Genomic DNA, 18,872 nt, shown 5'->3' with positions numbered 1-18,872 from the left:
ATAAGGAGACAGAGCTTTCATCTGACATGTGCTTTTTTTACGGTTTAAACTAGGCAATCGTGATATGTGGGCGACATTTGCTTTTTGGTAGTATAATTTCACAAGTATAGCTACGATTCCTGTCCAACTTTGTATAGTATTTGATGCAACCATTCTATTCAACCAAAACGAATCTTACAGTGACCTGCTAATCAGGTCGAAGAATGGATAGTTTGGAAAGCATGTAGGCTTCTTTTTCTAAATAGATACAAATGACTACATCGGTTTCCTATATGAGATTACATTATTAAATGAGTTGTCCAGAATCAGTTAATTAATCAGTCAAGATGAACTCAACAAATTCTCAACCACCCTATGCTATGTAAAAGTAGTTTTAAAGGTTTGAGATAATCCAACTCGTTATTGAATAAGATTCACCTTCTTTTTTTTTAATCTAATCAATGTTTCTTTTGGAGCTGTTGTCGCTTTTTCTCACAGCATACCAGAAAAATTCTAAATTTTTTTTCTTGATGTGATGGCTTTACATCAGAACAGATGCTTGCGTAGCCTCATGATAACGTTCATAATCCTAGATCAGCAGAAAAAAGACTTTATACGTTATTCAACCTTCTCCGCAAGCAAGCAGGGATGTCCTTCCCGAAGAAGCTCTGGCTTGTTAGCCCCCCTCAAAAAAAAAAAAAAAAAAAAAAAAAAAAAAAGCGACCCCCCCACACACACAATAATATACTATTTAGGCAAGGAACACAAGGCTGATCCCCCCTCCGCCCTCCAAAAATCTTAGAATCAAGAATACTGTGAGGAATAATAAACAAGGATGATTTAATTTGTTATCTGATGCCTTAGGACAATATTGCAAACTTAAATTTAAGTTCTTTACATACTTACTAATTAATTATTAAAACAACTTTCACGGATTACACATGTAACAAAAATTATGTAGAATCTTATTCAAAAACTCCAATATATTTCATCCAACGTTACGTGGACATCGTCAGAGAAAGGACTGTTAATTACATTCAAAATATGAATCACAATAATGAGTCATAAATCATGCGTATGTCTTGGTCGCAGCTGAAGTATAGAAAATTGCATAGATAAAAAATAATTTTAAATAATTACTTTACTTCATGACATCACTAGTAAATAATTTACTAGTGATGGTGGTCAGTGGTAGATGGCGTTGATGTAGTTGCGATCAGTTAGTGGAGACAGAATTGTAGAGCAGTGCTCTCCCTTGATGAGTCTTTGGACTCCCTGGAGGTGTCTAATAATAATAATAATAATTACATTATTATTACATTCATTTGTTTACATATGATACATTACTTATATTTGTTTGCATGTGATATTTACATTACGTACATTGGTTTACATATAATACATACATTAGTTTTCTTGTGATACGTACATTGGTTTACATATAATACATACATTAGTTTTCTTGTGATACGTACATTACATGCATTTGGTTACACATGATACATCTTGGATGAGAACTAATTTTTTTTTTCCCTTTCATCCTCGAAGCTTAAATGTAAGCTTATCTGAGGATGACACCAGTTGGTTATTATGTATCGTTTTTTTTTTTTTTTTTTTTTTTTGCTGTGTTAGGATGCTACGGAATTTATGATTGAGAAATTCGCGCGTGCGCACTCACACGCACACACGCACTCCCCCCCCAACACACACACATTAAATTGGAATGTACTGATGCGTCGCTGAACTGGAAGCCTGAGCGAATATATTGTGTTTCATTAAGTTTGTATGGTATTTTTGGTGCGTGTTTCTTGTTCGTAGTATGCCCTTAGAGCTCTTTTCAGGCTATTGTAGTTTGTAAGGTTTCTGTATTCAAAAGGTAATTTGTTTATCATGTCTGGGATGTAGAAGTTTTGCGTGGCCTTTCCGTAGTGATTATTGTATTTATATGTGATATAATTAGTAGTCTGAGGTCTTGTTATAGGGTATGTATTTCTAACTGTCCTGTAGTTGGCATCGAAATAATGTTTTAGCAAGGCTGCATAGTGACATAAATGTTTTGCTGTCAGTATTTTGTGTTCTGCCATTGCAATGTTTATAAGGTCGTGATTTTCTCTTTGTTCCCAAAAGATCAGTTTTGTCATTTTGTACTGTAGCGACATTAATCTATTTAATGTGTAGGGTGCACAGAAAGCATACGTTGTTATAGCGTATCTTAGTATATTTTGGCATAGTGCTTTGTATATTAGTGTTTTTAGGCGTATGGGAACTATGTCTTTTAATCTGTAGAGTTTGCCACATATTGTTCGGAGTTTGTTGTGTAGATGTTTTATATGGCTATTCCAGTTCATATCCGCATCGAGGTAAATTCCAAGGTATCGTATTGTTTCAACCTGAGTGATTGTAGTGGTTTTGCTGTTCTGTGTGTTTTTTGTGTTGAAAAGTGGATGTTGGATGGTTATATAATAATAATAATAATAATAATAATAATAATAATAATTATTATTATTATTATTATTATTATTATTATTATTATTATTATTATTATTATTATTATTATTATTATTATTTATTAAAAAAACTTATGCACAATTGATAGTGATCACTTCCCTAAACTTGGATACTGGAATGCAGCCTGATCGGTTGAGGAGTTTCAGACGATTTCGTAGTTTTACATGAGTCAAGGAAATGACGGGCGAATTTGAACTTGCCTAGAATAAAGAAGTTTTGTCTGGTTCTAAAGAATTCAGTACTTGGTGCCAATAGTGTAAGAAGTAAGGCCAGACTTGTCGGATTCCAAAAATTTAATATAGTCTTGATGTTCTTCAATTCTAATGAAGGCAAAACGGCCAGCCTGTCCAAAATAGCAAAGATGACACGAGCAGGGTATTGATAGGCATCTGGTAAGGAAATAAGTGGTAATGTATTCTTTGTAGATGGTAGGAAGATAGAAGGGTCAGAGCAAGTTTGAAGGAAGCGTATAGAGTAAATTTACCAAGAATCCTTGCTATTTGTTCCGACGTTCCTTTAAGCTAGGGTATTAAAGTATCATTACATGACGCTTCTGAGGAGTCCAAGAACTCATCGAGGAATGGCACTCTACAACTCTCCATCTCCACCATTGAATCCACCAGCTACACAGAACCGCTACTATCACCGTCATCATCTACACCAACGCCATTTAATGCCCACCACCACCACTAATATATATTTATCTGTAAAATGGGTATTTTCTCAAAGTACGCAGGTAAAAACACGATTTTGCGGAGAAAAAATCTTGCTACACCCGAATGAGATCGGCTAACTCACCTTCAATTGAGTAAAAAAAAAAAAAAAAAAAAAAAACATACAAAGATTCCTATCATCACGACTAGGATCGAAATTAGGCCTTTTCCAATCGAAGGGAAACGCAACTTACCGGCCTCAATAATTTTTTGAATTTCGAAATGGATACAACTAAATGGTAATTTAGTTGTATCCATTACATATTAGATTGCTTTGAATTTTATTCAGTTTATAATATTTTATCAATAATTATTTATAATTTTATCAATCATATTTTATATTATTTATAATTTTTATTTATATATAAATTTATAATGTTATTCAGTATAAAGTACTATTAAGTGTAAAGTACTATTCAGTGTAAAGTACTAGCAAACATCGAAGTTTGCTGAGCAAGGGAAGCAGCAGAAGGATGTCAACTTGTCGGTGAAACGCTTATCATATTTACTCGAAAATAACTCGCCCTCGTGTATACTGGCATCCCTGATTTTACTTTACGAAAAAAGACATTAAAAAGTGTTTCATATGCCTTTCACACGAAAAATGTTTAAACATGTTCACGCCGAGGAGACAGTAACTCCTCCCTGCGGTTAACAACACGCCCTCCCTAACAACCATTATACTGCAGATGCAAGAAAAACAAGTAGTTTTATTGCATCCCTGATTAAGGTGCAGAGGCTTTTATAGTCTGTACTAACTAATGAAATCACATGTCCTTCTTACAGAAGCTACACTGTATGGACTCAAGCAAAACCATATGTTGCACCGGAGGAAACACAGTATCCAACTAAAAACTCTTGTCCAATTTTTCAATTACATGAAATAAATGTTTGTTTGATTGCATTTGAAATTTTCGATGTCATTAAGACAGATCACAAAGGCTAACTTCATATAAAATTCTACCACGAATTGAAATATGTCATATAATGCATGTGTGAGTTTCCTGTGCGGGCTCAAATGCAAACAAGCAGCAATAAAATTCGACCAAAGGTTGAAACTTTGTACGAGTTGAGCCCACCGATAAAGAGAAGTTCCGTCAGAACGATAAAATACACCCCATCGTGAATGTGTTAAAACTAAGAAATATATAGCGAATGTTGTTATGACAGTTTCACATGTTATGGAATTCGGTTGAAGAGAATTAACATTTCAAGTCAAGAATTGTTGGTTGCATTTGTCTTTTGGTCGCGCGACCTTTTGTTAATACCGCACCAATCATATGGGCATCTTCATAGCTGCTCTCTGGTGTAAAACAAAATTTAACTTGTACATATTCTAACAATTTAAAAAAAAAAGTTGAATAATTTATAAGCGTACAAAAGGATATATCACCTGTAGATCGTTGACGTGCTAGCAAAATTCTCGGACGTGCCACCTCTGGCACGCGTGCCATAGGTTCGCCATCTATGACCTATGGCGTAGGTCATAGATGGTCGTTAGGGGGGTACATGGCAATTTTCGGCTATGCATAATTAAAGGAGTCATTATATTTTTCAACAAACAGTACAATTAGAGACCACCGGGATAAAAACGGCACTAACTAATGAATCACATCCCCCACCCCACAACAAAAACTGCTGTATAGACCAAGCAAAACCATCTGTTGCCGGTGGAACATATGGTTTTGCTTGACATCACCCCGTCGTGAACTTGTTAAAACTAAGAAATATATCGTGAATGTGTTTCAGATATTATGGAATTTGGTTGAAGGGAATTAGCATTTCAACTCAACTGTTGAAATGCTAATTTGTCTTTGGTTCGCGCGATATTTTTTTAATACTGCACCATTCAATACAGTTCTTCGCTGCTCTACGTATCTCAAGTCTTGTAAATTACTGGTAATTTTTGCTTGAAATAATGAGAAAGAAGATGACCCTATTTGGGTAGATGACTTTGACGATGCACACAAAGAAACTATTCTCGATGCCAAAAGTAGTGATAGCGAGTAGGAACTTTTTGGTAAGTCGCACCATTTTCAGTTTTTTTTTTTTTTTGAAAACTTTAGTTTCCGAAAATCCCCGCACATATCTCGCAACACGATTTTTTAGCTTTAATTTCGGGAAAAAAGTTAGAGTTATATTCGAGTAAATACGGTATTTTTTAAGTTTTCAAATTCTTACGTAAAAATTTGAAATTCTTACTGCTTCAATTATAAGGTTGAATTTATAAAACCCCCAAAAGAAAGCAATATAGCAAATACAAGTAGCTGTACGCAACAAGAAAACGTTGATATTGCATCCGGATCAAATGAAACTGATAAGGGTGTGTTGTCTGACATTTCTAGAGGGCCAACTAGGAAGAGGATGAAAACTCTTCGTAAGTATGATATTAATTACTTGAAATGTGGATTTTCATGGACGGGAAATGAAGAGGAATCTATTCCAAATTTTGTTCTATTAAAATTCAATAGCGAATTTGATACATGAACATATAAATTCAAATAAAATAGATATTTAATTTTTAATTAATATTTTAAATTAATTTATTAATTTTAATTAATTCATTCATTTTTAATTAATTAATTGATTGATTTTTTTAATTAATTAATTAGGGGTATTTCGTAATAATGAAAATTTAAGAAGGGGTACGCGGATATCTGAAATTTGATCCAAAATGAGTACTTCGTTACTGGATTCACGATTCAATAGCGAATTTGATACTGGAGTACAAGGAGTTTATTTTCTCCAGAAACAAGTAATTCTGACTCAGAGTGGGACCAGACTGCAAATATATCACCAACAAAACTTACCGTATACGAGGCTGAGAAAAAGGATCTTTGTCTGAATGCGCCATTAAATGATAAAATAAATGACCACCTCTTTCCTTACCAGGTATCTGGCATGTGCTCTACTCATGTCATCTTTGCTATTGGACAGACTGACCGTTCTCCATTGATTAGAATTGAAGAACTAATTGAAAGACTGAGTTATTTTAATATATCTAGTGCACATGTTCCATTAAAACTATTTATATATTATAATATGCAATAAATAGTTCATATAGATAAATAAATAAACAATAATAACAAAAAGACAATAAGGAGGACTATTATGTGAAGGACTTCCTTCTGAATGCACATGACATCGACTCTGATACTCATCATTTTTTTTTTTTTTTTGTATAATTGTCAAAGACGTTTACGCATCTATGGCACTCGACGTCACGACTGACGTATTCCGGATTAAAAAAATTTAGAGTCAAGTGGCTTTGACATGAAGAAAAAAAGTGTTATGCGTCACTATTGAGTGTGTATTGCTTGCCTAACAGGTGGCAAGGAGATGGCATTCATCAAGCAGCAATAAGGACTATGCAGCAAGCGGCTCAGAACCTTAGAATTGTAGCGCCACTTGCATGTGTGTGTGTGTGTGTGTGTGTGTGTGTGTGTGTGTGTGTGTGTGTGTGTGTGTGTGTGTGTGTGTGTGTGTGTGTGTGTGTGTGTGTGTGTGTGTGTTACCTCGTTACAAAGACATTACGCGAAACTCAAGTTATCCTGTCTCAAATGGTTTTCTTCATCCAGAAAAAGAGACAAAGCAGCCTGTGAACTCACACATTTGCACATCATAACATCATCATAGTCTGAGCTGCTTTCAGCAGTAATTCCAACAAAAACCAAACGAAATAAATACACCGAACTCAAACGTGTTTCGGTGACATGATGTTTACTCCATACAATTCAACCAATTGGTGATGGTGTTCTGTCACATGGTAGGTACGGTCCGACCACAGATGCGAGAACCCTCGACACTTCTGCGCATGGCAGAAGAAGGCAAATCCATTCTGATAATAGGGTAATCAATGATGAGTGTTTATTATTAATTTCGGAAAATTAACTTTCCTCTTATGAAAATTCTAGTTTGTAAAGTTGTAACTATTTTGCTTGCACAACAGTTGGAAAATTTTGCTTCTAAAGTACGTGATTCCGTGTGCTGGTGACGAATTCGTACATCGCATTATTCCTTTCTCCCATTCAACATGAATTGACTCTTCTTGCCACCGTTCTCATGCTTTTAACATGAAGAAATCAGGTCACACTGTGCATTTCTACTACGATCATGTTTCCACGTCTTGCAGACTTCAATTGATGAATGGGTAACTCATGTGATGCCATCTCGTGGTTGCCCAATCAAGCAGATGATTAAACGTTCTGTTTACTTATTCACACCGTCATTCGTTAGCGTCTCTTTGCAAAAATTCTAAAACGAAATAAGCGGTGTATTGTATGTCCGGATTCAGTTATCTCATGCTACTAGATGGACTTCATAACCTACTAGAGCAGTGTTTCCCAAACTTTCAGTATCAGCGTATCCTATCTCAGAAAAGGCAAATTTGGGAGAAGTAATAATAATATTTCATTCAAACACAGATAATCATAAAGGTATTTATTTTTTATTATTGGCATTATAATAAAATTACAAGAGTGTTTAATTAAACTTTAAATTTCAGTAATAATTTTTAATTAAAAAGTTTAATTAATTTTGTTCTCGTTGGCTTGTATAGGAGTTATTTACGTGAAAAGTAAGGCATTGCATCTTCAGACTGAACGTGAAAGATAATGTTAAAAAAAATAATAATAAAAAAATCACTAACTCGTTTTATTCTCCATGAAGAATAGGCGAAGGCATGTTAGTCCTATCTTACTTTTGGGGACTGAGGAAGCGGTCAATCTGCACCATTAGCCAATCAGACGCAGTTAGCCAAAGATTATCACTGATTTTAGATGGCATCTAGAGAAGAGAGTATCGCGGACGAGTGCCACATTTAAACAGCATGGCTAAGGCTGTTCCAAAGAACAGAGATAAATAGAATGATGAAATGGTGGTGCCATATGTTTGGAATTTGAATGTGTACAGGTGTTGAGTGGAGGCTTCCCCAGTTCTTAAACGATCGGAGGAAAGCAGAGGAATGCTTGTGGCCAGTTCTTCGCTGCAATGCCCTTAAACGTATCTATAAAAATAATTTATAGTATAAAAATAAAGTGGATATTAGATCCAGCATTATTTCAAATCCGAATGTAGAAATTATGAAAGTTTCGTAATAATAAGTTGACCAGAGAGCTTACGGGAATACGCACGCCAGCATTTACCAGTCACCCCAGCCCACCTTAGAAAGCATGAACGCCAAGGCATCCGTATAGTCGCTTTCTAATTTGGTCTATTTTTGATAAGGTTTCACTTGCCCGACAGCTGTTTCGAACCGCTTGGTTCTCTTCGGAGACCAAGTGGAAACTGTAAGAGAGCAAAAACTCTCTTTCAATACCATTCTGTATTTTGCTTAAGCAAACTCTCGGTGTGTGCGTGAAAGTATTTACTAAAGAAAAATACCAAATGGCTTCAAAAGGTTAGGGCGACTCGTAAATGCCGACGGCGTATTCCTGAGCTCTCTGGTCAACTTATTTTTACGAAATTTTCATAGTTTCTACAGGGTGTCCCAAATTTCACGCAAGATTTAAATTCAGCGCCATTTGTGCGGTAAAGTGTTGCCAACGAGAAAAAAAAGACAGCGTGACAGCTGACAGTTCAGGGTTATTAAAAATGACCACACACAGCGAAGAGAGTTCGTTCAATGGATTATGGAACAACAACAAGTGGATGCTTATTTTTCGAACAAAATCATCTTCAGCGATGAGGCTCATTTTCATCTTGATGGCTTCGTTAATCGACAAAATTGTCGCATTTGGGGTTCAGAAAATCCACGAGTGATTGTTGAGAAACAAATGCATCCACAACGTGTCACTGTTTGGTGCGGAATTTGGGCTGGAGGCATCATCGGTCCATTCTTCTTCGAAAATGCGGCTGGTAAGGCAATAACAGTTAATGGTGCTCGCTATCGCGACATGATAATCCAGTTTTTTGTGCCTAAATTGCAAGATATGAATGTGGACGACATGTGGTTTCAACAAGACAGTGCCACATGCCATACAGCCCGAGAAACAATTCAATTACTGCATGAGTCATTTCCTGGTCGTGTAATTTCCCGTTTTAGTGATCAGAATTGGCCTCCAAGATCATGTGACTTAACGCCGTTGGATTTTTTCCTTTGGGGTTTTTTGAAGTTTAAGGTTTATGCCAACAAGCCCACGACCACCCACGCCTTGAAGGAGGAAATTGAGCGCTGTATCAACGAAATTCAGCCACATTTATGCAAAACAGTCATGGAAAATTTCGACAAAAGAGTGCGTATGTGCCAGCAAAGCCGTGGAGGCCATTTACCCGATATGCTATTCCATGCATGACCCTATACTGTATACTTTATGAATCAATAAGAAATTACAGTTTTTAATTAAAAACCTGTGTTTTCTATCAAAATTACTTCTTGCGTGAATTTTGGGACACCCTGTACATTCGGCTTTGAAATAGTGCTGGATCTAACATCTACTTGATTTTTATAAATTTTGCATCGCCGAAATGAAGCCTTTTGGTTCTTGACTTTAGTAAATGAGTTATAGATGTCTACCTTTTTTACAATTTCTACATTTATTCCTAATCTAGAGTAAAACTAATACTTAAATACACATGAAGATATAAAGAAATCAATTCATTTTATTAAGTAAACTCTAAGTAATATTGAAGTAACAATTGTATCATATTCTTTGCAGTCCAATCAATTTTTTATATTTGAATTATAAAAGAATGATTGACGTCACAATTATTATTCGAGAGTTTTTCAAAAAATAAATAATAAAAATAAAATAAATAAGGAAATAACAAATCGTATTCATAAAAATAAGGCAATAACACACTGCATACGTGAAAATATGTTTGAAAGAGAATAACGACAGGAAGGGAAAGCGAAGACAGTGTTTGCATCATCGGATTCCTCAGTTGATGTCAGATCTGAATATGTCACATTAAATTTTTTAAATCCTCTAATGCTTCTTATTTGCAAAAGGTGAAACTCTTTTACCAGTAACTTTTCAAAAACAGGTGGATAGCTCGGGCAGTCCAGTATTAATGGAATTTACTTCCATAGCACTAGCCTACCTGAACTTTATAGATTCCATTCTAATCACCGACTTGAGGAACTTTTTCTAAGACTTTCTTTGGCCTGTTTTTCTGCTATTCAGTCGTTGACAAGGATAATTAGTTTTACTCCCTAAAACTCAAGTTTAATCATCATCTTTTTTTAAGGTCGATTTTTTTAAAAAATCGACCATAGAACTCACAATATTATAAGCAACGATAAGAGTAGTAGAATTTAGGACCACGAGATGAGGCAGTTGAGCTATACTCTCTCTCTCTCTCTCTCTCTCTCTCTCTCTCTCTCTCTCTCTCTCTCTCTCTCTCTCTCTCTCTCTCTCTCTCTCTCTCTCTCTCTGTCTCCTAAAAGCCTGGTTCGCTGATAACTTGAACAACCCACTATCACCCAAAATTAACTAATTAGAAAATCATCATCATCATCATCATCATCATCATCATACGTATCAAGGATTTAGGCCTAGTATGGCCTTCCGGCCTTAGAAGTCATCGTTGAATCGTTTAAGAGGACGTCCTGGTTTTCTTTTTCCTAATGGCTTGTACTTTAAGGCTTGTTTTGGTAATCTTTCTGTTTTCATTCTTTGAACGTGTTCCATCCATCTATGTTTATATTTTTTAATTTTTTCTAATACTGGTTCTTGGTTTAATTCTTTCATAATATCTTCGTTTCTTTTGTGATCAAATAGGGTATACTTTGCAGTTTTTCTCATAAACTTCATTTCTGCTGTTTAATCTTTGTTTGTCCTTTTGTTTTAGTGTCCAGATTTCGCTTCCATACATTAAGACTGGTAGGGCTAATGTATTGTATACTTTTAGCCTGGTTTGTTTTTGAACTAGGTTTGGTTTAAATATAGAGTTAATTACACCTGTTATTTTTAAATATTTTGCAATTTTTACGTTTATATCTTTTTCATTTTCATATGTGATCATACATCTTAGGTAGTTAAATGAATTCACCTGGTCTAAGATCTTGTTATCTATTACTATTTTAGTTTTTGCTGGATCTTGTCCTTTAAAGGCCATAGTTTTTGATTTTTCTGTTGATATTATCATACCATAATCTTTGGCTATCTCATTTAGATCTAAAATAGCTTTCTGTAAGTTATCTTCAGATTTTGTAATTATTATTTGGTCGTCGGCAAAGAGGAGAATGTTTAAGTTAACTGTAGGTGAAAGTTTAATTCCTTGATGTAAATTTTTATTCCATTTTATTATTATTTCATTTAAGTAGATATTAAAAAGAGTTGCTGAGAGGGGACATCCCTGTCGGACCCCTTGGTTTATCTCTCTTGTATATGATAGCTCGTGATTTAATCTTATTTGTATTTGATTATTTTCATATATACTTGTGATAGCTTTTAGGATATTATTTAGTATTTGTCTTTCTTTTAATATGTTTCTTTTAACTTTGTCAAATGCTTTTTCAAAGTCCATAAATGCAATATATGTTTCTAAATTATATTCTCTTCTTTTCTCTATTATTAATTTTAGGCAAAAGGCTGGGTCTATACATGATTGTCCTTTTCTAAATCCATTCTGTACCTCTAGAATAAAGTTTTCGTAATATTTCATTAGAAAATGAATTTTTATTCCCAAATGGAGTAGGCGAAACTCATTTATCCGAAACTATTTGACGATCGTTGGGCAGCCGGTAACCTTCAACCACCAGTGTTGTTGAAAGATAAGCTCCTCAAGGCTTTCTGAGGATAGATTATGGAAGAAAAGTGCCGCCATCTTGTGATCCTAAATCATAACAGGTATACGTTACGTTTAAAAAAAAACCTATAATGCTCTTTCTTCGTAAATTTCGGAGCTATGGGAGCAGCGTTATATCCAGAAGACAACACTAGGCGCTTTTCTAATGCATGTTAATTTATTAAATGTAGATAACTCAAATATTCCTTACGGGATCGTTATACGTCAAAATTTTTAAAAGAAAGGAGATCCAATGAAAATGATAGTATGAGAGGGAGAGTATTTCGTAAAGATGTTGTGCCATTTTGATACATTATTAAATAAGATGACGAATGACTGTTTTATTCAGACATTTTTTTGCAAACTGAATAATTCAAATAACACGCATGCAGCATAGAATAAATAAATAAAGAATCGTTTTAATGCTCCATACGCTAACCTTGACTGGCTAGTGGCTAAAAGCCCATACTTTTATTTCGAAAGCCTGTGGCTTTGAACCTTACATTAATGGCAAGAATTTAAAATAAATAAAAAATAAAAAATCTTCTTCATAAGTTGTCCTGTCTGAAAAATTTGCGCGGATTGTCTTTTTCTTTTGGTTTCTTTAAAAGCAATTACGTCAGTGGCGTATTGCTAGCTAAATAAACAAACTTTTGTTTGTTTATTTAATGAAGAATGAGAGGTCATTAATGGATAGGTTATCTAATCTCTCTTTCAGGTATAAAAGCAGCCCGTCTGGTCATTGGACTTTGTGGTTGCAGTGAAGAGCGTTGACATCATATCATACATTGCAGTTTCAAGAACAAGATGTCTGCTAGCTTGGTATATCAGATCATGGTAGTCGCATTTTTATTTGCCTCATTGCACTCATTCTTCTTTAAGAAACCGCAACCACCTGATATAATCTTCATAGTAGCCGATGACCTTGGTAAGAATATTTATCGCCTTTATATTATTTTTATTAATACTTTGTTATTATGGAAGTGTACCGGAAAGCATGCACATCTTAAATGTAATTTCGTTATACATATAATTTTTATATAATAATGTTATATAATTTTTATACAGTTTTATATATATATATCACGCCCAAGACCGGCTTGTTTATTGTTATAAAAATCAACTTGGTCGGTCGGAACTAGACTTTTACACCTTTATCCAAAATTTGCTATAGGATCATCCTTAATGACTTCTTTGAAAGGAGAAACACAGTTTGACGAGAGGGATAAAATCAAGATTAGTGATATGATTTCTTGTAACTGATGCAACTAATAATAATAATGATAAAGGCCTTTTTAAATTAAAATTTCTAAATACCCAAGATTTCTACTTTTTTTTTTTTTATTTTTTTTTTGTAAATTAGACTCTTTTAAAATTGATGTTTTGCAAATTGCACGTGTGGAAAATGTCCAATTTTCCCCTTCCTAGCATCGCCTCTGGGTAAAAGAGGGTGGATGAATTTTGAACGATGTTAAACGTCAAAAAATTTGAAGCACTTTCTTAGAATGAGTTCGAATTTTTTGATGATAAACGTAGTCAATTAATATATTTTAAAAATCATAAAAAAAATATTAAGAGGTCACTTAAGGATAAAAAAAAAGAACAAGGAGGAGGCCACAGATAATCTATAAAGCAGTTATTTTTACGGCTATTTTTGCCTGTTTTCGTTTAGGAGTGTCCCTTATTTTAAATACATTGACTTTTTACTCAAGAATTCTTAGGGTATTCTAAGTGTATTTTAAAGGCAAATCAATGCAGATTAATAGAGGAAGAAATTTTGCACATACCTTGTTTGGATGCTAGGATGTCTTCGTTCTCCATACTTCTGCTGTTGGCTGTTAAAAAAAGGGGGGATCGGAAATGTGGAGGGGGAGTGTTTGAGGCAAGGTGGGAAGATAAATTAGAAAACCCGTTTTTTTTTTTAAATAATATATATACAAATATATATACATATTATATTTAAGGGCGCTTCTTGGGGAAGGGTTATGTGGGAAACAGGGGCGTGGGGAGGGCGTTAACGGGGTATGACCCGTTTCGATTCTTCTATCGTCATCGGAACATTACAGGAAAAGACTACGGGAAAGGACTTATTATAATTATAAGATTTTATTAATATCTTATAAATTAATATTATAAACATTATTTTTTGAAAACTGAATATGAATTAAAATGTTAGGAGTTTTAAATTAAAATTAAAATTTTAAAAATGTTATACGATTAATAATCGTAGAATCTGAGAAGGTAAACAGTAGCAGTACTATTCAACAGAAGATAAGCTTCTAACTTCTTAAATCGCTGGAAATTGCAAGAAGAACGATGCAGAAAAAATTCAAAATGAGAAATTGGATATTTGAGACTTATTTGTGCTTATGGAAAATTCTAGTGTAGAGGAATTTTTCCAGTCATTTCAGAAGGCAGCTGACATAAAAAAAAGCATAAAATTGTTATTGTTGGAGACCTAAACAGCAGAGAAGGAAATGAATCCCATATATTGAAATATTTAGGAAAAACTTGCGAAAAACAGAAAGGCGCAAAGAGAACTGGGATTAGAATATTTAAGCAATAATCAAAGACAAGAAAGAAGCATATTAACAATAGATAAATACAAAATCACTACAAGCATAAATTAATGATAAATACAGAGCAATAACAAAGGGGGGAAAGGAAAGCATGCAGGGAAATGAATAGATAAAACATGGGATCACTTCAGAGCAAATCTAGAAAGAGATCTTACAGTGAGAAGACCAATTAAGAAACACGATAAAAATTAATAGAAAAAGTTAAACTTGAAACAATCAAAGAGAAAACCTGGCTAGACTTCTTTCAAAACTTATGGGAAGATGGTAATGAAAAAAAAGCTAAAACTGGTATAATGCTAACTACTAACAGTAGAAAAATAACATTCTAAGAAATCCAACAAGCAATACAACAAAATAAATCAGGAAATGAGTGATGAGGATGACGATGAATTAATGATAACTACATAAGAAAGTAAGTTTACTTGGCATTTGTAATATAATATATTCACTTTTGTAGGTTGGAACGATGTTGGTTGGCAAAATCCAGAAATTAAAACTCCTCACATGGATTTTCTGGCACGCGGAGGTGTGATTCTTAATCAGTCGTACGTGCAACCTGTTTGTACACCGTAAGTAGTAGTGAAATATCTCGATTTCATAGCTAAAGAGGTCTACTTAGCTTAAGACAAATGAATCTTATTCGTTCAATATGGTTATGCTTCAGTAGCTTAATAAACTGTGAAATTTAAAGAATAAATAATTATAATTATATTTTATTTTATTTATGTATTTTTTATTTGTAATTTATAACTTGATTAACTGAATCTGAAGAAATATATTATGGTACTGATTGCACAAGCATACAAATATTTGTGCGTTGAAAAATTTTGTATTTTGTTTTGAAAGCAAGCCGAGTATAAAGTATATGCCTCTCCTATTGATCGCTGGTTAATGAATTTTTGGTTTGCCACTTCATCAATAGTCCTCCTGACATTATTACGAATGAATTCACATCCGTCATTGATTCTGTGGTCGTTCTCGTTCATCAGAACTTGTTTGGCCGTTTTTGAATATGTAATTTCCCTTGTATACGCACACTTCGTTATATGTCATGTCCTGTGTATTCGCACAGTATAGGTTACAAAAAAGGGAGTCAATGTTAGCTGTTCTATATCCGAAAGGACGTGTGCATAGTGTACTTCCTTTCGGACGTGTTATTGCTACTTTATGGAAAAGATCACCATTACCACGGACCTGTTTCAACTTTTATAAAAGTGCAGGGGATCTCCAAAAGTCCAATGGACGATCTTTTATCTCACTCTAAACTTTACTGTGATGTGAAGGGATCAGTCTATGCTCATCACTCAGAATACTCAGCGCTTGCTCCACGTAGAAACAAACCTGCTCCTGCCCAGCAGGTGTTAGGAACCACCACCGACCTGAACATTGGCCATAGTCTGCTGGGACAGGCACCTTCTGGAAGACCTTGGTTAATGGCATGTCACTAACCGCTAACCATAGGCAAGAATAGCCACACCCGTGTATAGAATAAAAGCATCAGCGCACAATTCATATAATTTATACACACAAGCAATAAAATGGTGTATCATCATGTTATTAAAATACTCTAAAAAGAGATATAAAAATTTTTCACTTTATTTAAAGTAAATTATATTTAACATGATATGATATGAGCAGCTTATGATACAGTCTGGTGGCAGGACGCAATCTGCAAGTTACTCCGTGCAGAACAATAGTTAAACTAACTGAAAACATACTAAGCAACCGCCTGTTCTAAGTAGTTATGGACGAGAACAAAAGTAAACAAAGAACACTGGATAATGTATTACCACAAGGGTCAGTCCTGGCTCCCCTCCTTTTTAACTTATACATCGCAGATTTGCCTACTACAGCCTCCGAGAAGTTTTGTTACGCTGATGACATTGCTCTAGCCACCAGACACACCAACCTTACTAGAATGGAAGACATACTAATAAATGACCTTACAGTCCTAGATTAATACTTCTGCAAATAGAGATTACGCCCAAACCCTAGCAAAACAGAAATTTCTTGCTTCCACCTGAACAATAACCAGGCCAACAAAGAACTGATGGTCTACTTCAACCACAAACTGCTTTTCTACAACAGATTCCCACAATATCTGGGCGTCAGTTTGGATAGAACTCTATTTTTTAAGCCACACTCATTAACACAGCATCCAAGCTAAAAACACGAAACAATGTGCTGCAAAAACTCTGTGGAACAACTTGGGGTGCCTCGGCCGCTTCGCTGCACTGCTCTTGGTCTCGTTTACTCTGCAGCTGAATACGGCTCACCCGTATGGCTGAACAGCGCCCATGTGCACCTGGTTGATGCTCAGCTTAACACCACTATGCGCCTTATTTATGGAACTGTAAAATCAACCCTATCCTACTGGTTACCAGTGGTAAGCAACATCACACCTTCGCAGATCAAACTTTTTTCCACTTGAATACAGCAAAATCATGGAAATCCAAGATCTCCCAATCCATAAAGATATCCTGCCCCTTAGAAATAAATAGGCTAAAATCAAGGCACCCTCCAGTCTTAACAGCAAAAAATTTTGGGGAGACAAATTTTAACATGAAGGAGTTGAAAAGAGTCCTGGTGTAACACTTCAATGGAGAACTTCCATGAATTAGTGGACCCAACACAGATGACTTCGGGTTTTGACTTACCTCAGAAAACTTGGTCTACCCTTAACAGAATCAGCACCAATCATGGCAGATGTGCAGACCACCTTTGTACATGGGACATGATTACCTCACTCAAGTGCAACTGTGGATCACCCCGCCAGACAATTAATCATGTTACAGTAGAATGTGCCCAACATGCATACAATGGAAACCTGTCGGACTTCATTCACGCTACACCAATTGCAGTTGATCGGATAATCAACCTAGACATACACTTGTAATCTGTTCTTGAGTGTCTCTTTATGAGTATTTTATATCATGCTTAAGTATTTTGTCTATTTTGCGCTAAAAGTTTATGTATATTAAAGATTATTATAATGGAACATTTCATATGTGAGCCATACGCTAAATAAATAAATATTTAACATGAAATTGTATTATTATTTTAAGCTTTATAAAGTCTAAGCAAACAAAATGTGTACCATATCATAGTATCTTCATTTGCAAACGTGAAGATACTATGATATTTTGATAGACATTAATAACATGATACAACATTAATAATATGGTAATAAACCCTTTTCCTACATGTAGAAATATATGACTTTTGCAATGATTTGCCTTCAGTTTATATATATATATATATATATATATATATATATATATACACTGATCTATAATCCCCATGGGGCTTACGACTTGCAGGCACGGGCATGGCTAACCCGGGGTCCCAGAGCTAAGTATGATCTATTTCAAAGCTTTTGGTCATACTTTTCTCTAACTCTTCCACTTCCTGCTTCTACCCTCATACTAACATTTTTCCTAATGAGGATTCTTTACTTAAAACTTTCTGTCTGTCTCTTTTCTTGCTTACTAACCTCAGGAGGAGGTCCTCCATTCTCCCTGAAGCTATTAGAGTACTCGAGGGCTAGGGGTGTTTCCTCCTCTTTCAACTAACCACTAATAGTTATAGTAGTGGGCAGCAGCGCTACTTGTATTAACTTCCTGTAGCATACAAGTTACAATACTGCGATGTGGAAGGCTAGGGGAAACAACCACATTACATTCCCAATTAAAAGCAGTAATGGAAGTTAAAAATGAAATCAAGATTGGAGATGGAGCCTTCACTGAAGGAGTCATGCCCGGCAGGAGAAGTAACCGGGCTTCTCAGTTCGACAGCCAACGAAATCCTGCTACTTATTCAAAAATGAAGACAAGAAATAAGCTGAATGTTGGAACATGGAATGCAAGAACACTGCTAGAACCAGGTAAAATAGAAAATGTGAAAAAAAGAAATGGAAAGACTCGAAATAGACATTCTGGGCATTAGTGAGACGAGATGGGAGGGACAGGGTGATTTCTGGAGTGGAGAATTTCGGATAACATATTCAGGACAAAAGATGGGCGAGTCAGGTGTTGCAATAATGCTTCATAAAAAAGTTGGAAAGTTAATCACTACAATAATTAACTATAGTGACAGGATCATGGCGATAAGCATTCAAAATGAACCAGTAAACCTCAATATTATAATGGTCTACATGCCAACATCACAACATAGCGATGAAGAAATAGAAGAAATTTATGAACAAATAGAAGAAATCTGGAGCAGCTTTAAAGACAGACAATACAATAATAATGGGAGATTGGAATGCTATAGTGGGAGAAGAGTTAATTATAGCAAATACACTATTTCAAGTTCCAAAAAAGAAGAAGATACACCTGGAAAGCGCCTGGGGATTCAAATAGAT

General features: G+C 34.9%; 1 protein-coding gene across 1 annotated transcript in view; it reads left to right on the top strand.

Annotated features, from left to right (window-relative positions):
- The first annotated feature begins 12,733 nt into the window (after positions 1-12,733).
- Positions 12,734-18,872, top strand: part of LOC150105112 (arylsulfatase B-like) — an 80,385-nt gene continuing 74,246 nt past the window's right edge. The window contains exons 1-2 of the mRNA XM_090395498.1: positions 12,734-12,858; positions 14,967-15,078. Of these exons, the coding sequence (XP_090251624.1) occupies positions 12,738-12,858; positions 14,967-15,078 (233 nt within the window). The 5' untranslated portion in view covers positions 12,734-12,737. The remainder of the gene's footprint in view (positions 12,859-14,966; positions 15,079-18,872) is intronic.

This window comes from Typopeltis vanoorti, chromosome 7 (genome assembly GCF_054136105.1).
Source record: "Typopeltis vanoorti isolate ZY-2024b chromosome 7, IOZ_Tvanoo_1.0, whole genome shotgun sequence".
NCBI lineage: Eukaryota > Metazoa > Arthropoda > Arachnida > Uropygi > Thelyphonidae > Typopeltis > Typopeltis vanoorti.
This window is presented reverse-complemented; position numbering and strand designations above follow the sequence as displayed.